Source organism: Hipposideros armiger, unplaced genomic scaffold, assembly GCF_001890085.2.
Source record: "Hipposideros armiger isolate ML-2016 unplaced genomic scaffold, ASM189008v1 scaffold_429, whole genome shotgun sequence".
Taxonomy (NCBI): domain Eukaryota; kingdom Metazoa; phylum Chordata; class Mammalia; order Chiroptera; family Hipposideridae; genus Hipposideros; species Hipposideros armiger.
In genome coordinates this window covers 579,221-602,586 of record NW_017731779.1, presented here as the reverse complement: position 1 = coordinate 602,586, position 23,366 = coordinate 579,221, and the positions used below count along the sequence as shown (strand labels likewise).

The 23,366-nt window shown below is 42.3% G+C and overlaps 2 protein-coding genes across 2 annotated transcripts in view; one reads left to right on the top strand and one right to left on the bottom strand.

Moving 5' to 3' along the window:
• The window catches only part of GLDC (glycine decarboxylase), a 74,270-nt gene extending 67,728 nt beyond the window's left edge, over positions 1-6,542 (bottom strand). The window contains exons 1-2 of the mRNA XM_019664748.1: positions 6,047-6,542; positions 5,355-5,433 (exon numbers count right to left, since the gene is read on the bottom strand). Of these exons, the coding sequence (XP_019520293.1) occupies positions 5,355-5,433; positions 6,047-6,319 (352 nt within the window). The 5' untranslated portion in view covers positions 6,320-6,542. The remainder of the gene's footprint in view (positions 1-5,354; positions 5,434-6,046) is intronic.
• Positions 6,543-6,776: 234 nt separating this feature from the next.
• KDM4C (lysine demethylase 4C) overlaps positions 6,777-23,366 on the top strand; it is a 447,429-nt gene continuing 430,839 nt past the window's right edge. Inside the window, exon 1 of the mRNA XM_019664744.1 lies at positions 6,777-6,880. The gene's annotated coding sequence lies outside the window, so the exon portion shown is untranslated. The remainder of the gene's footprint in view (positions 6,881-23,366) is intronic.

The following is a 23,366-nucleotide window of genomic DNA, read 5'->3' as shown; positions in this document are numbered from 1 at the left end:
AAAAGGGGAAAAAAACTGATTATCATTTATTTTCGGATTCATCTCTTAAAATATCTTCACCTCTCCGCTGCTAGTAGGATATGGCACTATATCTGAAATATTCCTATGGTACAATAAGTTTATATTTGATCTTTATCTTTGAAATTTCCTGACTAGCGGGTATCTTTTGTTATTCATAACAAGCCCTTTTAATTTTTTATTTTTTTTTATTTTTATTTTTTTTTAAGCTGAGCCATCCTGCCACCTGTTGGCAGCTCAGCTCGGGCCAGGAATTAAACCACCGTTACTCAGAGCTCAAACTCTTGAGTGAGCTCTTAACCAACTGAGCCACTTGGCCGGCCCATAACAAGCCCTTTTGATCACACCAGAGTTTCTAGTAATGAAGTGACTTAGGGTGAGGTTCTTAAGTAGTCTCAGGATGAGGCTGGTCACCAGTAAAGACCAAGTGATTAGAGGGTTGTAATTTTCAGCCCCACCTACAGACTTCTGAGAAGGAGGTGCAGATTAAGCTCTAGAACAACTCTTGAACAACAAATTTGATGAGTTTCTGTGATGGCTAATGCATCCCTGTGCTGGGAGGGTGACCCACCCCAGTTCCACAGGGACAGAAGCTCTTGTGCTCAGGGCCCTTCCAGACCATGCCCTAAGTACCTCTTCATTTGGGTGTTCACCGGGATCTTTTATAAATATCTGTAAGGGTACCCTAAGTTTAGTTTGATTCAACAATGTAATGTAGGTTAAACCTTTTAAAACTTTTTTTTCTTTTCTTTGGTTCTCTGCTTAATGACTATTTACTCAAGACTGTATGCATCAGTTTCAGTGACTGTTTACTATGCATACCAGTTTTAACGACCTTGTTTATTCAACATTGACTTGGAAAAAGTCTTTTCAACATCTGCAACACCCACGTTGCATTTTGCCATTTTCTTTTTCTCAGTGAAGATATTGCCTTTATTTCTTTGTCTTTTTCTTCTTGTAATAACATACTTATACACACACACACACACACAAAACCGAGTCAATGTAAAGATACTGTCTTTGCTTCTAATAGAAGGAAGATGTATTTCAACTCTTTACATTGTTTCAGAAATCTTCTTTCTATCCAATTTCACATCATTTCTGAACACTCACAGCTTTTTATCCATAGTTCTCATGGCACCTGGGACTTTCAACTTTCTGATGTAATTTCTATTAAGAAGGTAAGATGCAAGCTCCTTGAAGATAGTAATTATGTCTATTTATAGATCTATCCGCACAACGCCTTGCACACAGTAAACGGCTGATAAATATTTCACAATTCAGGCAATAGGTTCACTTTCTAAGGTATCAGTCAGATCTGCAGCAGTCTGCCTAACAAGAATGACAAAAATAGCAGGATAAGACAGACTCTGTTGTGAGAGGCTGAACATACAAATAGACAGTGGTCAGACCATATATAACCATAGAATTTTCACCCACACCCTGCAGCAACCTGCTCAAAAGATCAACTCCCTTACCTACAATAAACCACCCCAGATGCAAGCCTTCTGTAAGTTAGATTTGCAGAAAGCCAGATTGCTATCTCCAGTGACAATCCAGGAACCCACATAAAAACTTCTGTAACAATTGGCCCGAAAATGGCCAGGACTTGATTAATAACTGATAGCTTCCTTAATTTTGGTCCCTGCTTCCAATTTAGGACCAACCAGACAAAGCCAAATATACACCCATAACCAATCACATAGGAAGCGCTGCTTCTAGTTAGCCCACCTACAGCTTGTCCGTGCCAAGAGCTTCCGAAGAGGTAATACCGGAAGCCTTTCCTTTATTCTACTATAAGGCTTTCCCACTCCTTTGCCAAAACAAAAGCCTAACTCCTACAGCAAGTTCAGAATATATAGTGTTTGCTTTCCTCATTTGGTTGGTCTTAGTTTATTTCCACAGTTGTATAGAGAAAATCCACTAGAATCATCTTAAAAATGAAATAATTCATTTAAGCTGGAAACCGAAGGAGCCAGAAATGGCCAAGAGACAGCCTTGTCACAGACTGAGGAGTCTACAGGCAGGACCTGACAACAGACGACATCTGGCTGAGCTACAACTACCATCCACAGCCTGGGGAATAGGTGCCCTATCTAGGTGTCCTTGGGGTCAGTTCAGGAGAGTACCCAACCCCATTGGGTGACAGTCACCACATGCAGCTGCGTTACACAACACCCCCGCCTTCTGCTCACTGCCCTACATTAACCATTTATTAAAAATCACTCTAAGTGATGCAGCTTAGAACACTGAGTTCTCACAAGTCCATCAAAAGTCTCATTTTAACAGCTGCTCAGTTCTGTTGCTCAATCTGAACATTAGGAAGTTTAGTTTCTCCTCTCTCTTCCTAAGCATGCTCAAAATCAGCAAAGTGCAATTTTGAGTAACTTTAAACCCCGCAGCTTCTGTGAAATTATGGACTAGTGTAGTCTGGTTAATTTGAGACGACTTCCCTGAAAATACTACACGGTGAGGCACACCATAACTAAAAGTGACTGACTTCATCTTTAAAGTACTTTTAAATTTTGTATTAATTACAAAATGAAAACATCACTATTGTAAAAAATCTAGAAAAAGCAAAGTAACAAAAAGAAAGCTAAAATCACCCATAATGGCACCTCCAGAGAAACAAATGTTCCCACTGACATATATACTTCTAATCTTTTTTTCTTGGTGTATATATGTGGATGAGGGAGGGAGTATTCACTTAATAGGATGACACTGATAATGTTTTGAACTTAGTAGATTTGCTTATTTCTCTGAAATATAACTGAGAAGTCAATTGATAATCAAGGTATTCTTCCAAGGAACTTCCTGAAGTGTCCAAGATGATAGGGAGCACCCTGCTTGACAGATGAACCATCTGTACTTCATTCTGTCAGGTCATTCTGTCCAGAGCAAGCTGGTCCCACTGCCTGTAGCAGCCTCCCCCAGCATGGTCCAACAGAGCATCACTACTTATCCTTCAATACCTGGTCCTGCACCCTGGCAGCAGGTGGAGTGTTCCCATACCTATGCTCTTAGCATGCTGCTGCATTTCCACAGGGCAGTTGGCAAATGGCAATGATTCCAGTTTGACTGGATTTGTGCACATCGGTAAACTACAGTAGATACTTCAGAAGAATCAGGACAGGAGTTTTCTGCTTCATACACCCACCCCCTTGCAAAGGACACAATGAAGACAGTGTAGACTGGTCGTTGGAGTGTGGACAGTGGAGCTGGACTACCTGGGTTGAAATCTTTTTTTTTTTTTTTTGGTAGTTTCATGCCTGGGTTGAATTCTGTCTTCCCCAGTTACCAGCTGTGACCTTGGGCAAGTTACATATCCTCTGTTTGCCATGGTTTCTTCATCTTTAAAACAGAGGTGATAGAGGTACTTACCTCACAGGGCTGTAATAAGGATAAAATTAATACATGAAAAGTGCTTTATAAAGTGCCCAGTACATGTAAGCATTATATAAACTCTTGAGATTATTAAGTTATGCATAAGAACTGACCCAAGTATCTACTGACCCAACTGACCCAAGTATCTATGCTGCTTACAGCTAGTTCTCACAATCTTTTTACTCAGCTATTAGAGCCCTGAAGACTCATATAACTAACTAGCTCTTACTAGTTTTCTCTGTATAAGGCAAACGAATACTTGGTCCAGAATTCCTCTCTGGCTACAGCAGAGCATAGGCATTCACTTAAAAGTTTGATAACACTGCCCCACTATTAAATGGTTATGCTACTACTGGAGGTTATGTGTACCAATTTGCTCTCCCTATGTGGAGAACATTAACCATGAAATCTGCCCACTTCAGAGTAAAACATTGATGCCTTCTTGATGCCTTCTGCTCCCACCCCACCCCCTGGTAGCCCTTTGCTGGAGAGCCAGTCCACTTCAGGGCAAGGGGGGACTACTGACTGTGCAATACTTTCTGTCACCTCAGACTAACCAGATGGAACCAGCCCCAAACCTCACAAAAGCCACTAGGTTATAAATTTACACTTAAGTTGCAAATTACTTAGCTGGAGCACCCTTCCAAGGAGGGATGGAGGGGGAGAAGGAGGGGGAGGGAGAGGGAGAGGGAGGAGGGAGGATGGGAGAGGGAGGGGGAGGGGGAAAGGATGTAATTTCCCAGATGTTCAAATTATTCAGCTGGAAACAAGTAGCTGAATTAACAAAGGATAGACAATTTTTCTGACACATTTCCTAGGCACTAATGCTCTTAAAGAACATCTTATTTTAGATTGCATTGTAAAAAGGGCTGACCTAAACATTCTCTGACTTTGAAAGTCTCAGGAAGCCAATGACTTGTTCAAATATTCATCTAAGCTTTGCTCGAAAAATATACTACTCTTCACTCTTTAAACATCCAATGAATCAGGATTCAGATTTCCTCAAATGGAAATAGGTAAGGCTTCCAGCTATTCCTAGGTCTCAACAAGTTCAACGGAACAAAATGTGCAGATTTTCTTCTATGAGCAAGTCCCCTGCCATCTGGTGAACTGGTTCGGATTTGAAACCAACAATGGGAGCAGTCCTTAGCATAGCTTGAGTTACATTAGCCAGCAGGAGCTGGACCGGCTTCACACTTCAAGTTATCTACTTTAAAACGAAATAAAGCTTGCATTCCATATATCCTCTCTGTCCTAAAATCTAAAACAAGACAAACCAATTGACTTCTAGTCACTTGACTACTTAAGTAAAAGAGATTATTGCATCTCTGTGATTCAAAACCAGATAACCCCATGAGAATTCTTTCCTGTTTAACAAGGTGGGGGTGGGGGAGAGGGTGGGGGGCTCTTCAGTTCTGCCTGTCCCCTTGACTTGTGGATTCTTGCCTCAGTCCTGGAAAACCTCTGAAAGGCAATCTTCAGACCACTGAAAACCTTTTAAATATAAAATAAAATTCTAATAAAGTCTATGAGTAAACTTAGCTCTCTGAACCAAGCATTAATCTTATTTATTCTCTATAAAAATCATTCAGATATTCAGACTTTAAAAAGTACTGCTTCCCTTCAGTAGGCGCCTGAGAAGTGGGGCGTCCTCCACACGTGTTTGTACACTGCCTTTGCTGGAACCTCCAGAACCCTTCGAGAAAGATCTAGAAAGGCGCTGCACGGACTCCATCCTAGGGTACAAAACTTACTCATGGAACTAAATATTCCACCCTTTCCCGCCCCTTGAGGCACCCGCAACTGTTTTATTTTAATAAACATATTTTTACTTAATAAACATATTCATTTCCAGCCCTAAGCAATCCTAACCCAGAGCTGGAGTTTCATAAACCATAGAAAACAAATAGGCCAGAGCAAGCGGCGTCTATGGAGCCCTCCCGGCCACTTACAAACAGGGTCTTCCATTTTCAAGGGTCTTTTCAAACGGATGCTGGCGGGGACCGTCTTCTCCATGAGTTCATCAACGCTCTAAAATTAAAACGCCAAGTCCATGAACATGAAAAAGAGTAAAGTGCTTGAGTAAAAAGAGTCACCTGTGTTTTTGCATCTACAAAGGCTGTGGGAACCTCATTTAAATCGCCTAATTAAAGTCTCTCTCTCTCTGTCTCTCTCTGTCTCTCTCTGTCTCTCTCTNTCTCTCTCTCTCTCTCTCTCTCTCTCTCTCTCTCTCTCTCAGAAAAGAACAACTTTGAGCAAACTAGAAATCACTTGGAGAAAAGAAAATAATGAAGCGGGGTAGTGATTCAGCCACTCCGGGTTGAATTTCAATAGGCAACCGGAGACAATCGGATAAACCACGAGGTCGTCCTCTCGCAAAGTTAGAGCTCATCAGCAGGGCAATTTGGGTTAAAAAACAAAGGGTTTTGATGTACGAAGAGCGGGTGAAGGGGAAACTACGCGAGCGGGAGAAGGCTAAGGCACGGGGACCGAGAGCGCGGGCTCGCTTCCACGCCAGGGCCCGGGACCCGGGCGCGGGTCCCACGCGGAGCGAAGCAGAGCTCCGGGCTGGGGAGGGGGTGGCGCTGCCAGGACCCGGGCGGGGCGGGGTGAAGCCCGGAGGCCCGGGTGGGGGGCTCCTTACCGCCAGCCCCAGGGCCTGGAGCATATCCCTCTGGTCTTTGTCCCCAGGTCCGATGTGCCTCCGAGCGAAGTCGTCGTGTCTGGGCAGGAGGCGTTCGAGGAGGCGCGAGGCCCCAACCCCGCCGCTGGCTCCAACCCCGTCGCTGGCCCCACCACCGCTACTGCTGCTGCGGCTCCGCGGCGCCGAACGCGGTCCCGCGCCTCCAGCCAGGCGGCGGCCGCCCCGAACTCCACAGCCCAGACGCAGCCCCCAGGCCCTGGCGCACGTCTGCATGGTCGCAGGCACACTACCCTGCCCTGGCCTGCGAGACTCAGTTGCGCTCTCAGTCTCTCTCTGGTCGCGATCCCCTGGGGTGGCAGCTGCCTCTGGCCTGGAGCCCCTTCCCACGGGACGACTGGCGCGACAGATGGATGGATGCTCCCGCGCGATGAATGGGCGCCGCGCTCAGACTGGACACGCGCGCAAAGTTGTTGCTCCACGCAAAGCACCTGCTCCGCACACTTTAAGCGTCGCCCTGGAGGCGGGCGGTGGGATGGGGTCAGCAAACGCTCGGCCAATGGGAGTGAACGGAGGGGCGGGGGCGGAACAGACCCCACCCCGCCCCCTCTCCCTACCCCCCTCTCGGGGCCCCAGCGGAGTCCTGCTGCTCCCGGCATCCTCAGTTAATCCTACTCCATCTCTGGCTGAAGCGGAGGCCAGGGCGCACCATGCGCCGGATGCCAGTCTGGGACCTCACTCGTGCGGGATCTGGGTGGACGGCCATGGGCGAAGTTCCTGGGGGACTCAGCTGAGATGGAAGATGATTCTGACGGGGAGGCCAGACAGTTTGATTTGGTTAGTCTCCATTCATTAATTTTGGAGTATCTTTCCCTGCGATACCTCATGGAAACCCATATGAGCAGATGAGCGTTCTTTTATAGTTGTAGGATTGTGAGCAAGTAACTCACCTCAGAGTTTCAGTTTTCACATCTCACAGAACTAAATATATATATATATATATATATATATATATATATATATATATATATGTATGTATGTATTTCGGGTATACATTTTGCACTATCATCTCAGTTGGAAAATTATTTATATCTAGACATTCTGTAAATATAAGCTGTCTAGCTATTTCTTAAGATTTTTATCAAAACAATGAACTTTTAAAATTCCAGTTGTCCTTCCAATATGAGGAAGGGAGAAGAATAGAAGTCGTCAGAACATTACTTGTACTTAGACTAGGGAAAAAGAGAACCTGTCTCCTTCCTTCTCCTCTAAGCTTTCTCCTTCAACCATGCTCTGCACACTCTGGGTTCTGTAACTGACAGGCACAGAGACTAGCGGAGAGGCAAAAAATTATAAAACAAAAACAGTAGGCAAGATGTGTGTAGTATGGAAGGCAGGGTGAGTGGTGAGCTAGAAGGGCTGGATTGAATGTCTGAATAGTTTTTCACCCATTTGGAATTGAAATTACAGCCTTCATAACAGTTAGGAGATACTCTCATTGCTAGATGCCCATGGTAGGGGGAACAATCTGCATTTATCCCCATTATTGTCTATGCTCTTTCGATGTATCACAGGGACTAGAAGCCAGAGAACTATAATTCCCAGATTCCTTTGGCTCCAGCGTTCTGTCAACAAGATACACTTGTATAAGGACTGGAAAATAGGATAAAAGCAAAAACCACTTTCTTGTTTCTCTGATAATAGCAGACAGACACATGGCTGGCAGCACACATGAAGTTCTTCCTTACCAGTCACCCACATTGGTACAGCAGGACAGCTGTGTCCCTCAGTGAAAATGTCCTGTGGTTTTCCAACCTAGAAGGCAGTAAGCATTTCTCACTGTCCTGGACTACAGCTTCAGTGGTTGACCTGAAGATAGTGGTGGTCTATCTACCTTGTCTTTTGCTCTTCCAATTCTTCCAATGGCTCTATGAATGCACCTATTCCTGGCATTTTAATCCTCCTGTGCTTGAAATACTATGAGTGGGGTTTTTTTTGTTTGTTTTCCTAAATAAACCTTAACAGAGACTGTAATTGAAGCCAAAAGTGGCTTCAGGAAACTGACCCCCAAAGATAGAAATCTAGGATTAGCTATCTAACCTGGTTCTGTTTGAAGTCAGTGATAACATAATCATTAGTGGAAAATGAGACCATGATACTCTTAGGCATGAAATGTAAACAATTAAATTATCAGTGGGGAACAAAGTACCGATTGAAGGCAGGTCTTTGCTACCTTAGACCCTTCTGGTAAGAATGATTCCTACAAGGACCATTGAGAAGGCTAGTGGCTTCTGAATGCCCTGGAGAGTTTACAGAATAAAATGACATCTCAGAGAACTAGAGAGCTTCTAAAAGAATTCTTAAAGAGATTCTAAAAGAATCTCTTAACTTCTGTAGCTGCAGAGAGAAGGTATTTACAAATCAGACCTAATATTTGATCCTACAGATTCCCAAATTATCACACAAGTTGAATTGACAGCCTTATTAGGTCTCACATTTGAAAGTTTGGGATTAATTAAAAACCCTAAGACTTGGAATGGGGACATTTTGGTAGTTTGGGTTGAATTTGATTATCTTGAACCCCCAAATCCCACTGAGTCACCCTTGTCAGTTGAAGCAGTACCACTTCCTCTTTCTGAGATGTTGGCCATCCCTTCCTTGAAGATCCTGTAATGGCTTCACTAAAGCAATAACCTTGCAAAGGTATGCCAGTGCTTCTTTACCTCTAGATACACGCGGTCTCCACATACCCCAGGAAGATGGGTAAGATGTCTGACACCAAAGGAGAATCTTCCACAGAGAAAAAATTGCAAGATATTGCTAATGTATATTTGCACTGGAGGGCTTCTGTGTAGGCGTAGGTTCTAGACCAAGGAAGAAGGAATATAACATTGAAGTTATTGATACGTTTGTAGCACCAGAGATTGTGGATTCAGTGTATTAGTTCAATCAGCCAGGAGTTGCTCTAAGGATTTGATGAGCTGTTTTACTGAAACCAGACTCAACAATGGCGTTCATTAAATTAGGTACTAGGTTAAGACGCTAGAACTTTCTTGGTATAATAGAGAAGAAAGGATCTCTCTTTCTTAGCAAGATAGAAATATTGGAATGGATTCATCATGTGCAACATACTCTTCAACCCTCCCTCTCTCAGTGTATCCCTCAGGAGGGCACAGAGAACAATCACTTCACCTAAACATTGATAAATCCATTGGTAAGAGGAGCAGCAGTATTCTTGTACTTTCTGTGTGGCACATGTGATATGAGAGTTGAAGATGCCATACTGTTGAAATGGGCTTCCTGAACTGGAGTCCCAGAGTGGTAAGCCAGTAGCAACACTAGAAAATGGAGAAAAGTGGGCAAGGTTGTTTAATGAACAGCAGAGGGAGAAAAGTAACTAATGAGGCTTGATTCACAGGGATCAAGTGGTGCTCACTAATTAATGAGCAGCCTATGAAAATCTTATTCTATCCAGTGAGCCAAAATTTGATATGTCACCCAAATGGAGAGACCCAATCTCTTAACCAGTTCTCTTACTTTAGCTGGTTCATGACCCAGAGCCTCTCAGATGGAGGGACCTTCAGAAAGAATCCTTGAGAAAAGTTCTTATGACCCTGCTATAAGTATACATACATATAAGATACCTGTGGCCATTTACCAAGTGTAATGGTTAATTTTATGTATCAGTTTGGCTGGGCCACAATGCCTAGATATGTGATCAGACATTATTCTGGATGTTTCTATGAGAATGATTTTGGATGAGATTAACATGTAAATCAGTGGACTTTAAGTAAAGCAGACTGCCATCCATAAAGTGGGTGGGCTTCATCCAGTCAGTTCAAGGCCTGAGTAGAACAAAAAACCAATCTCCCCTGAGCAAAGGAGAATTCTGCAGCAGCTTTTGGACTCAAATGGCAACATGGGCTCTTCTCTGAGTCTCCAGCCTGCTAGCCTGCTAGTGCAGATTTTGGACTTGCCAGCCTCTATAATCATATGAGCCAATTTCATATGTATATTGGTCAACGTTGCTCAAGCAGTAATTCGCCATAATTGGAAGTGTTTGGAGCTGATGGTAACCACTTTGAGCACCTCTTGTAATTGAAGTCAAATGTGACTTGTATTCATCTTTTGATATCAGTATATATTACATATTACAATTTTAATAAAGTTTTCCTTTCTTAAAATGTGTATACATTTTTGGGGATATATATATATATATATATATATATATATATATATATATATATATATATATATATATAAATGTCTTGATTGCTATTGGCATGTCAGTAGATGAGATTGACCCTCAGGCTGATTGGCTGTGGAGTTTGGCCATGTCCACACTTTATGGGCTGCTGTGTTGGGGGCTTATTCCAGTGAGTGGAATTCACCCCAGCAGGCTCTGGCGCCTGTTGAGACCACCCTTTGCGTGTGCTGCTTGTGGGGCTAATTGGGTGGTGCTCTGCTGTGGTCTGAAGCCAACCTCCAGGTATGTTAGTTCTGGGGCTTCCTGGAAGGGGCTCCAGGGCAGGCCTTGGTCACCCACTGCCTGTGACCAGCTGGGGACTACCTGGTATGTACTATAAAGAAATCGATGGTTGTTCACTGCCTCTGCAAAACCTGGAGGCAATGGGAGAGGCCACGCTGCAAACAGAGGATGGCTACTAGTACCAGGCCTGGGGTAGCTCTGCAAAAACCCAGAACACCCCGAGGCCTGCTGACATCTGCTAGCTCCCTTAAATTTCAGCCGTGTAGTATGTGAATTGGGTGAGGCAGTCACTAGAGTGGGAAGACTTGTGTTCACCAGGTTAATTAGATTCTGGTTTGGTACTAGTGCTGAGACTGCAACTACTCAGGAAAAGTCTCAAAGCACACTGAGGCCAGTTGTCACCTGCCTGGGATCCGTGGACTCCAATAATTTTCTAAAAATGGGCGCAATATGGGCGGGGCTGGCTGCGCATGGAGAAAGTGCCTCCGGCACCACACCGGGGAGTTGGGTGGGGCGGAGCCCCAGTGAGTCAGCAGCTTGAAGTAGTGAAGCTCATCAGGCCAATCAGATTCAGATGTGCCATAAGTGTAGGGGGCGGACTCAACACATAAAGATGGTGGCCACCTGCCCAGCTGCACAGGAGGCGGACCTCACACAGGGGAAATGATCACTGTCCTTCAGCCCTGGCCTTGAAACCAGACACCTTAGTCTGCTCCCTGTATGTCTCTGATGACCCGACACCGCTCCCCCGCCCGCCCGAGTCACCATCCCTCCGCTGGAGCCCTAGGTGAGTGCCTATGAGTAAGCGAGTCTGTGCGGGCTGTTTAAAAGGACGTCTGGGTTTCCCGCAGCCTTTCATCCCACCTGGGTGATTGGAATCCCCACTGTTTTCCACAGCCAAATGTTGTGGGGGCTCCTCTTCCCGGCACCAGTACTCAGGGTGGGGATCCTGGTGTGGGGCTGGGGTCCTTTGCTCCTCCAGGGCGAACCTCCATGGCCGAGGTATTCCTACCTGTTTTCAACCATCACAAGGAGGTTTGGGACCAACCCGGTTAGTGTCTTTACCTCTACTACCAGTCTGGATGTGGCTTCTTCTTTATATCCTTAGTTGTAAGACTTCTTTTCAGCCAGACTTCAGATTGTTCTCCACATTGATTGTTCTGTAATTTAGTTGTAATTTTAATGTGTTCATGGAATGAAGCAGGCACAGTGTTTATCTACTCTGTCATGTTGGATCTCTTCAAGGAGAAACTCTTTTTAAAAACCAGGGAGGAAAAACACCTTACCTACAGAGGAACAAGGATAAAAATTACAGCAGATTTCTTGTTTAAAAAGTATGCCAGTAAGAAGAGAGTGGAGGGAAATATTTAAAATGTTTTTTAAAATCAGCCTAGCATTCTCTACAGCGAAATTATCTTTTAAAAATGAAAGATAAAAGATGTTCTCAGACAAAAATTGAGGTAATTCCTAGACAGCAGACATTAACTATATTTTTGCTCTTTCTGTTGGTCCTTCTTCCTTCCTGATATTCTGAGAGTGCTCCTTTTATCATTTTCCTTTTGTTTAGAGAACTTCCTTCAGTCATTTTTTTCAAGGCTGGCATCTAATTCTCTTAGTTTTCCTTTATCCAAGAATGACTTGATTTCCCCTTCATTCCTAAAAGATATTTTCACAAGATATAGTATTCTGAGTTACCAGCTGGGGCAATCGATGTTAATTATAAGTGGGAAATAGGTTTATTGCTTCATGTTGGGAATAAGGAGGAGTATATCTAGAATTCAGGGTATTTTCTGAAGCACCTCTTAATGCTTCTATGTTCAGTGGCTAAAATGTAATGAAAAACTATAGCAAACCGAGACAGGGCCAGTAAGAGGTGACCCTTCAGAAATGGAGGTTTGGGTCATCCCACAAGTGGTAGAGAACTATGACCAGCTAAGGTGCTGGCTGAGGAAATAAAGAATAGGGTATAGGTAGTGGATGAAGGAGTTTATAAACACAAGCTATAGTCCAATGACCAGTTGCAGAAACAAGGACAAAGTTCCTATATACACTTTTCCATGTTTAGTTACGTACATACTTCATCAACTTATTTCTTTTTTCCCTTTCCCCTTTTCCTATTATTTTATATAAGGTATGTTGGTGTTAGTTAATGTTATAATTTAATCCAGTGTGTAGAGATTGTCAAAAGGGGATTGTAACTGAACTAGAAATATCATTCAGAAATAGCATAGTGGTTGATGAAAGTTTGGCTGTCCCCTTCTAGGGGAAAAGGTAGGCATGCTTTCCTTTGTATAAGGGTTACTTGTGTTAATTTAGGAAAAAGCATGCTATTTTTGCCATTGTTGTTGTTTGTAAATTTAAATATAGGTAGAAAGCTCTGTATGATTGCTGAGTAGACAGATAGACTGTGCTTTCTTTTTTTTTTTTTTAAGATTTTTATTGGGGAATTGGGGGGATGGGAACAGTGCTGGGGAATTGGGGGAAGGAGAACAGACAAGTTGCTGTCGTTTTTGTTCTTCAGTCTAGTTGTGGAGGACGTTGCTTCACTGGTGCCAATTGGCACCATCATTGTGCTCTTCCCGGGCGAGGCAGATCAGTCGCCGGCTTCTGGACGGCCGCTCACTGTGGCTGCTGGCCGCTCATGCTGGCTGCTGGCTGCTCACGCTAGTCCATGGCAACCCACTGCCACAGGGGCTGCAGCCTCCGCCGTCGCCAGCGACTCACGGCTGCCCAGCTCCAGGTTGAGCTGTTGTTCAGCATCTTAGCTGTAGAGGGCAGTGTCACTGGCCCTCATATGTGGGATCCGAACCGGGGCCCTCTGGTGTCCCAAGCCAGTTCTTAACCATCGCGCCACTCGGCCGGCCCTGTGCTTTTTTTTTTTAATCCAAGATGCATTCCCACTCCCTTCTTGTCTCTTCTCTATATTACAGAGTAATCTTAGAACTATATTTCTCAGATCTCATTGCCTACAGGACCCTGGATCCAATTTACAATTAGCCACAAGGTACACTTTGCAATATTTGTAAAGCAAAAGAGAGACAGAGCCATTTCTTTCTTCCTCTGGCAGAATGGGCAGGTGCGTGGGATGAGACAGATGGGAAGTGCTGGAATGACCACAGGCATTCATTCATTCCACTGTTAGTCACTCGACATCATCAATAGTGATGATGATTGGTGGCTAGTTCCTGTAATTTCCTGACCTGTGTCACTTACACACCTGCCAAAGCCCAACTGATTTCACCCCCTCAAGGGAAAATTAAAAGAATACCAACAACAAACACTGCCTAAAAGCACCAGTGCAGCTCCCACTAAATAAATGTTGAAAAAATATCTAAAGGAACTCCAAATTATTAGCTTGAGTGAGGTGCCACCCATATCAGGGAGGTCCTGCTTGCCCAAAATTTGGAATTGTCCCAGGGCTTGAGAACCCCGGCTGAACCTGCAGGTACAGGGTGGCTGGTCCCAGATATGGTGAGAAGAGGCCCAAAAGTTTTAGTTCAGTCAGGACCTTCCTTTCAGCATGAAGGGACATTTTGCAAATAGTCTCTTGGTGAAAGGATATGATCTGGGGGACTAGGGAACAGTTGAGTCTTTAAAACGATTGAAGTTGAGGCTTCAGAGAGTGGTATGAATAAAAAGAAAGCAATCGCAGCAGTGATTTTTCTGGGTGAATTGTTGAATTCCTTTTTCTCAGAATTACAAAAGCCAGAACATTGTTTTGGAACTCTATTTTTAATAATAAAAAACAGCTATATAACAATGAACTTTTATGTTTGTATCAAGTAAGTAACCCTTTATTCACATGTATTTTATGTCTGCCTTCATAATAATGGAAATATTCTTTATGACATATTTTTCCTAAGTTACTACAGACTTCTTTCATTTTCTCTTGGGTCTGATGTGGGACTAGTCCATTTCACAGTCAATACCCCTAAGTAAAACATGGGAGAAGAGAAGGAAAAAAGGTGGAGAACTCTTGGTCCCATCAGTTTGTGACTCATGTACCTACATGCTGCTGTTACCACACTGTTCTCCATCCCTCCTCTTACTGGGAAGAATGAGTAAGACAGGATGATTTTTCTGCTAGTGGGACCCTGTTTTTAATTGAGGTGAAGTTCATATGATATAAAATTATTTTAAAGTAAACATTTTGGTGGCACTTAGTACATTCATAATGTATACAAATCCCACTACCATCTAGTTCCAAAACAGTTTCATTACTCCAAAAGGAAAATCCATACCCATTAAGTGGTTACTTCTCCATCCCACCTCCCCCCAGACCTTGGAAACCACCAATCTGCCTTCTGTTCCCTTGGGACTCTGTGTGGCCACTTCCTCCCTACAAAATGCATGGAGCTATGCAGGTAGTAAAGTCATCTCTCTGGCCTCAAGAGAGACCAAAATGTAAACCACCCGGAGAACATTGTTTAAGTGCAGACCTCCCTGGGGGAAATTATTCTGTATCGTTAATAAGAAAATACAGGTGATGACCTAAGTGTCCATCAATATATGAATGGATAAAGGAAATGTGGTGTATATATAAATGAAATATTATTCAGCCATAAAAAATATAAAATCCTGCCATTTATGACAACATGGATGGACTGGAAGGCATTATACTGAGTGAAATTGGTAAAATAAAGACAAATACTGTATGATCTCACTTATATGTAAAATCTCTTTTAAAAATGAATTCATAGATACAGAGGACAGATTGGTGGTTGCCAACATGCAGGGTGGTGGGGGGGTAAGTGAAATGGGTGAAGGTGGTCAAAAGATACAAACTTCTAGTTATAAGATAAGTTCTGGGAATGTTATGTACAACATGGTGACTATAGTTAATAATACTGTATTGTACATTTGAACATTGCTAAGAGTAGATCTTAAAAGTTCTCATCACAATAAAATTATTGTATTTATGTCTCATGATGAATGTTAACTACACTTATTGTGGTGATCGTTTCACAGTACAGTAAGTCCCCGACTTATGAACATTCGAGTTGCGAACTTTCACAGATACGAACAAACCTCACATTATGAACATTTGTAGACATGAACAAATCACGGAAGTAGCTCACGTGTCTGCTGGACATTGTCACAGTTGTGCTGCTGTGTGCTTACTGTACAGTGTGATAGTGTATAGTAGTAGTACAGTGCTCAATCAGAGACCGGAATGTCCGGAAGCAAGAGGAAAAGAAGTGGTGATGTGGAGGGGACTGCTAGGAAGTACAAAGGCTCACTTTGTCAGACTTACAAACAAATCCGACTTACGAACGTTCTCCCAGAACGGGATTTGATCATAAGTCGGGGACTTACTGTATATACATATATCAAGTCATAAACCTAAAACTAATACAATGTTATATGTCAATTATATCTCAACTGAAAAAAATAGGAATTAGATTAAGAAATCAAGTCATCATATAAGGAAAGCCTCACCTAATGGATGAATCAGCAGACTTCCTCTTGAATCTCATTGGTCAGAGCCAGTCTCATAGACACTTGTGCATGCTGGGAAGTCCCTACTTTTCTCTGTATGAGTATTTGTAAACAAACCAAGGATAAGAGGGTTGGCACCCCCTTACAGTCAGAATAAGAAGTACATATCACTTTATTTCAGTGCTAGTAATCCAATCATTTAAAATGGAGACAGTGACCCAGTAATAAATTAAATGTATATAATTAAGCCTAATATTAGTGGAAGGGGATCATGGGGAAAAATACACTCCTGAAAATATATTTTTTTAAATATATTTTATACAGAAATAGCACTTGATATTAGTAAGATATAATGAAGACCTTTGCTATTTATAGGTAAGGGACAAGATAAAGGGGATAATAAAGTCATTCCTGAGTTTTAAGTCTAGAAAAGTGGGAAGATATTGGGAGACAAAATGAAAATAATACTGTCCAGGAGGAGAGCAAGTTCAGAGTATAAGAAGTTAAATCTACCTCCAAAAAAGTGAGTTTGTGGTGATGGGGAGGAGTACTCATGGGAAGGACAGAGCATGCCAGTGATAATGGAGGCTTGAGTTCAGAAGTCAGGTCTAGGGATCTGGGCCTGAGAACCATTTACTTCCAGAGGAATGGAGAAAGAGAGTTAGTGTATCATGCCCAAGCAAGCTCTCTGGGAAGGGATTTGACCAGATTGGACCAAACTTTGAGGGTCACCCTTATTTGAGGAGAGAAAGCCTCTGGAGGAAACAAAGTCTGGAGAAAGAGGGAGGAGACACAGAATGGCCTAGAATCCTGGAGACTCTGAGAGAGGAGCACAGGTGTGGAAGTGTACCCAGATTCCCCAGGGAGGTCAGGGGAAAGGGAAACATGAAAAAAGTCATTAGAGTTTGCAATGAGGAAAGCCCCGTGACCTCTGAAAGAGCAATTCCCCCAGGTCTAGAGCCTGTGATGAAGGGCTGGAATTGAAAGAGTGATAAGGTGAGGGATGCAGCAGGTTCTAGTAATCTAGTGATGAAAGAATGGAGGAAAATCCCATGGTGGCTTGAGGGAACAGCAACAGATCATTTTCAAAGTGGGCAGAACCTGACCCTTGTGGCATTAGGTGATACATTCACGTGGGTCACCTCTTCTGAGGTGTTTCCATGTAGGGTTTCCTGGATGGTGCTGGCCACAGTGGTGTAATCCAGCACTCCCTGGTCAGAGTTTTACACCAACAGGTATCAGAGTCAATTCCAAAGTTCGCTCTAGCTTGTGAAAAGAGCAAATAGATCATGAGTGTTCCCCGCCCCCCCCCCCAAATCCCATTATCTCTACAAAAATGACCTCTGGAATAGCACATAGAACTTCTACCCAGTTTGGGGAAAAAGTGAATGAAATATAGAGACACTGCATCAGAAAATGAATAGCTCATCCACATGTCTGGGGAAGTTGGAGCTCAGACAAACACAGTCCTCACACACACACACACACACAAAACAACAAAGAGGAAAAAGGCTGAGTAGAGTGGAAATGAAAACACATACAAGATAAAAACTCCTAACTTTATCAGGCTGGCACTAGTTGTTGTTGTTGGTCCTCCTGAGTTGGGACTGGAGAGCCTACAAAATGGAAAGGGTCATGGGGCCAGTTCACAGTTCAGGAGGGTGGCATAGGGTGGCTGGGAGTGGGGATCCTTCAGGAGGTTGGAATCTGGGATGTTCAGCTGTTAGCAACAGCCACTGTGGGTGGGTAGATCTTGTTGGTCTCAGGCAACCTTCTATTTATTTATTTATTTATTTATTTTTTATTTTTTAGCTATAGTAGGCAGAGGTTCTAGCAAGCAATAACTCCAAAGAAATGTCCAGTCACTTGAATTTGAGGATGAACTCCAATACTGTAAGGACCTAGAGACTCTGGGGTAATAGAACATCCACTTGGAACTTAAAATAATTTGAGTGGCAGAGTCATTGAATGATACAGAATGCCCATTCCTAAAAATCCAGGTAAAATCTCAGTTATTAGAACCAGGGGACAGGGTCCTGGTGGATCACCACCCACCCCCACCCTGGGCTAAGCAGGAAAACTAAGTGCCTAAGTATTTCCCCTGCTTAGAGACCAGATTAGTGGATTACTCTGAGTCTGGGGTAGGTCAAGTCTTGCAGCAAGGAAGGAAGTGATAGGGATTTGGGGCAAGAACCAGGTCACTCAGTGCAAAAACTATGTGTCCAGTTCAGCCTTGGGTACTGACTCGTAGAGTGTTTTCCAACACGACTAAGCAATTGTAGGGGTTTAGAAAAAAGTCACCCCAAGATGTGCCTCTGTGGTATGTGGATTATTTGGAGCTAAAGGCAACCAATACCCTGAAGGTTCAAGAGAAACTTCTGCCCACCCCCATTTAACTACCTAGATAAACTTTTTTGACCTATCTATAGGGCAGGGCAAACTACAAAGTTCTGAACATCTGCTCCTCTTATCATCCTGCAATGATCCTTTGAAGCCCCAAAACACCGTACCTCATCCTTAGCTCAAAATGCCATATATATCTCATTTTAACTTTCTGTTCCAGAACCTCTCCTGTATGAAGGGTTCCCATGCATACATATGTAATTAAATTTGGTTATTTTCTCTTCTTAATTTGCCTTATATGGATTTAATTAGACCAGCCATAAGAACCTTGAGGGTAGAGAAAATTTCCAACTCTCCAATTCTCAGGGGACACCAACTGGGTGTCCTACAACTTAACTCAACTCTGACACTATCTACCTGGAGATAGCATCAGATCCCACATGTTAAAGGCTGAGTCCCATGACTGCCCTTCCCCCTTCCCACTTCAGATGCCAATTGCAAGTTCAGGTTGTTACCCGTGCTTCTGACTGATCAGCTATAAATTGGAAGTTCCCAGAACCCCCTCCTCAGGTTTGCAATATTTTCTAGAGTGGCTCACAGAACTCCTTTATGTTTACCAGTTTATTATGAAGGTTATGACAAAAGCTATATATGAACACCCAAAAGAAAAGGTGTATAGGGCAAGGTGCAGAAGAGTCCTGAATGCAGGCGCTCCCGCTCCTCATGAAATTGAGGTATACCCCCCTTGCTACTCATGGCTGCATTCACCAACCCAGAAGCTAATCAAATCTTGTTTAAGAGTTTTCATAGAGCTTACTCTGCAGCCCCCAACCCCCTTTCCCCTTCCTGGAGTCCATGGGTGTGGCTGAAAGGTCCAATCCTCTAATCTCTAGGTCTCTTTGGTGACCAGCCCCATCCTGAGGATATCTAGGGGCCCCACCCTAAGTCGCTTCATCAGCATAAACTCAAGTGTGCTCAAAAGTGGCTTCTTATGAATAAAAAAAAAAAAAGAAAAAAAAGATGTTCCTATTACTCAGGAACTTACAAAGGTTTCAGGAGCTTTGTGCCAGGAACTGGGGACAAAAACCAAATGTATTTCTTATTATACCATAGCTCCCCGCGTGGAATCAGAGTGGGCCATTCCACTGTGGCATTCTGGCTTCTTGACATCCAGTTGGAAATCCTTGGAGCTCCCTGGTCTCCCTGATCTCACCCCAGGATAAGGATTCTCCTCCAGCTCTAAGCAATGGATCCCATGGGCAGACACAGGGTTGGAGGAGAACTGGACCTGGCCTGGTTCTCTCCCTCTCAGCAATGTGGAGTAATAAGTAGGTCTTAAACCTGACTCAATCACCAAAGGTAGCTCCCCCATGGTCTTTCCTCTGCAGAAACACCCTGTGTGTTACCCCCTGGCCTGAGGAGAAAGATGACCAGGAGCCTGCACACTGCAGATCATATCTTCCTTTTTAATTACAATTTCTACTTCAGTGCAGCCTGATTTCATTCACTCCCCTGTGGGGTCCTGCCCCTATAATATTTTCACTGCCAATTACTTCATGGCTCACTTATTCAGGGCATGCAGTCTTCCTTTTAACCATCAACTCTCCTCTGTCTCCTCTATGTTAATCAACCCAGCATGAAAGCAGACTGTTTGAGGGTCAGAGAAGCTTAAGGTCAGAAGGAGTCAGTCATCAGAGACTGAAGACATCCCAGACACATAAGCAGACACCACATACTTTTAGGGGCTTCAGCAGCCTGAGGCTGAGCCCACATTTTTATTGAGATAAGCAGATAGAGACTGAGGAAGTGTCAGCAATGTCTCTGTTAACTTGAGCACTTGCTTCTTCAGAATCGGGACTCTTACTGCTGGGGTTATCACTTTTCTTCTACTCCATTTCCTCAAATATGGGTCTGTCTGACTCTAAAGTCCATGCTTTAACCACTCAGTATGTGCAACAAATATAAGGGTAGTGGCCTACACATCCCCTGCTATCCCTTAGGAACAGCCAATTCAACAGGGATTTGGAGGGAGAGACCTGAGGCAGGGACCTGATATAATTGGCATCTGCACATCATCTTACAGTCACTGTTTGGCATGTCATTAGCTTTAGAGTCAAAAGTGTGTGTTGAAGTGAAAAAGTCAAAATTATTCAGGTATGGGGGACCAGAACTTGATGTCCCTTACCTCTCTGAGCTCTGTGGATAAGATCAGAACTCGAAGGCAACAAGGAAAACACAAACAGGGACTAAACTGATAGTGGGTGCTGGGTCAAATGGAGAACCCGCCTCAGTGATCTATCTCACTGGTGTCTCCCATCTCTTGGCAGATTTTTAAACTCTTCTTTTCCCCTTTAAAAAAGGAACTGTTCACACACATTTCTGTCACACTTACACACATTCCTATGACTTCTGTGTCTTTGTTCATGCTGTACCCATACGTTCTTCTACCTCCATCTGGCCTATCAAAATTCTGTGGTCCTGTAACATACATTTATTACTTGATATCCTGATAATATATCTGTATGCTTTTAAGTGGAAACAAAGAGTAGCAATTGTTAGCCATTCACAATGCCTTATTCTACTTCTTCCTATCTGTGTACCTGTGGGTAGATTACTTACTCTCCTTACAACTGAATTTCCTCACCTGAAAATAGGACTATTAACAACCACTTAACATACATTAAAAATAAATAAAAACACACTTTCATAAATGAAATGCTGTATGTAATGTGCTTAGCAGGGTCCTAGCATATAGTAAGCTTTTAATAAATGTTAATTGCCTTTCTCTCTTACTCTGCTCACCCCAATATAAAATGATTCATACCTCCTTTGCCATCCAATAAAACTTTTTTGTGAGGACAAAATGTGCACATCATATATCTCACCTTGTCCTCTATAATTAACATGCACGTTCTCTTTCCTCTTCAGGGTTAGAAGCTTAACCTTATGTGAATTATTTTACCATCATGGCCCCAAACTGACACACTTTGTACCTTGAACATAGTGTATACTTAAGAAATATTTGTTTTGTTGAAAACATAAAAGAAAATAATAAAGGAGGAAAGGAAGGGAAAAAAGGAAGAGATTGAAAAATGATCTACCTGCCCATCCATTACAATAAAGATAAAATCACTTCGTGTTCATTTTTTTCTAATGAGCTTAATATATATATCGAGAGGGTTTGTGGGCTAGGATTTTGTTTGTTAATTTATTTACTCTTTGTTTTACCATATATAACGTGATTAGAACAGTGCCTGTCAAAAATAAATACTATGTAAGCTTTTACTGTTATTCCTCCCTTCCCAAGTGTACTCTTTTAGTTTAGTCCCTGGGAAATACTGTCGAATACTGTCCTTCAATTGCTGTTTGAACTGAGACAAGCAGGAAGATCTTTGGGCTTTTGTTCTGCTTTGGGGGAGGTTGGCTAGAAGTGGAGGGGGAATTCCAATTGTGCTGATACAGGAAATCCCACATGAATAATGCCATCTAGTGTTCACTTCATAAAACTAGAAGCGTTCTAATATGAATCACATCCGTTCAGCAAGGACCATTGTAACATTCTTTTGTTATTGGATCCAAGGTTTGGGGAAATTTTGATAACCAAAAGTACAACAGAACTTTTGGCAGTAATGAGGTAGTAAGTGAAGAACTGGAGAGTTAATACTCCTATCCCTATTTTAAAGATAAGAAAATAGAGGCCTAGACAATTTAACTTGCATTCTTTTTTGAAGCTAGTTGAGAAAAGAATCACGTTCGCACCCATGTCTATCAATGTCATCTATGCCCCGGTGCCTGTTAAACTTTTGGAAATCCCAGAAACAGCCCACAAATTCTGGTTAATATCCTCATAGATTTATTTCTACAGCATCCTTGCTTGAGGACCACTGCACTAAAGAAACACAAAACCCTCTACATATTAATGTTCTTGAAATAAATTATACCAGTGAGACCTGAACCAAGACTTTCAAATATCTAAGTTAGAAATAATAGGTGCTAAGTTCAAATCACTTGATTCAACTTTGAACTAGGCAATAGTGATTTAAAGGGGAAATGATCAATAAATAATAAAATACTAACCTTCCCCAAATCACCACACATCCTTATCTTTACGAGAATTAAACCTAAATAATAGGCTGTATTGTTCTAGAAATCATGGAGATGTTATTTTTAATGACTCCTAATTAAAAAATAAGCTTGTGTTCAATGTTTAAAAGATTTTTTAGAAAGGGGAAACAAAATTAAAAAGTAAGAATAATCTCTAAAATCCAATCACTTAACCTTTTTATATATATATAGTTTTAAATGTATATTTATGTGTGTGTGTGTAATTTTTACAGTAGCAACATGCTAAACATGCAGTTTGTCTTTTTTAAACTAAAATATACATATATCGGTTAACAGTTTTACATGACAGAATTGTTATTCTATTTTCTTTTAATGGTTGCATTGAGTTCCATTTTATGGATAATCATATTTCATTTAACCAGATTCAATATTTTCTTTTTATCAGATTTTTACCAATACAAGATAATGCAGGGGTAAACAACTGCATACCTAAATGTAAGGGGCACTTACGATGCATAAGTTGAATCATTTCTTATACATTTGAGATGAACTTATTTTCTCCATTAATTACCTTTAACTCTGTTATTAAAACAACCTAACTTACTCAACATGTATTACTCTTTTTATATAATACAGGATTTGGTTAATATTTTGCTTACAGTTTTTGCACCTATACTCATGAGAAAAATCGGCATATAATTTTCCTTCAATTTCCTGTCTTTGTCAGGTTTTCCTATCACAGTTATACTAAGCCTCCTAAAAAGTTAAATTGTTCTTGTTTTTGCCTCCTCTTCCCCATTTTTCTGGAAGTATTTAAGATGGGAATTAAGTTTTCCTCGTAATATGTTTGGTTTGACTTGCCAAGAAAAAAGCCAGGGACGCCTGGAGTCTTCATTGTAAAAGACGACGGGCTACTCTTTTGTTTTAAAACTATTTTGGTTTTCCGGCGCAGGGACAAAGAGGTACCGCCCCGCCCCCTCCCCCCTG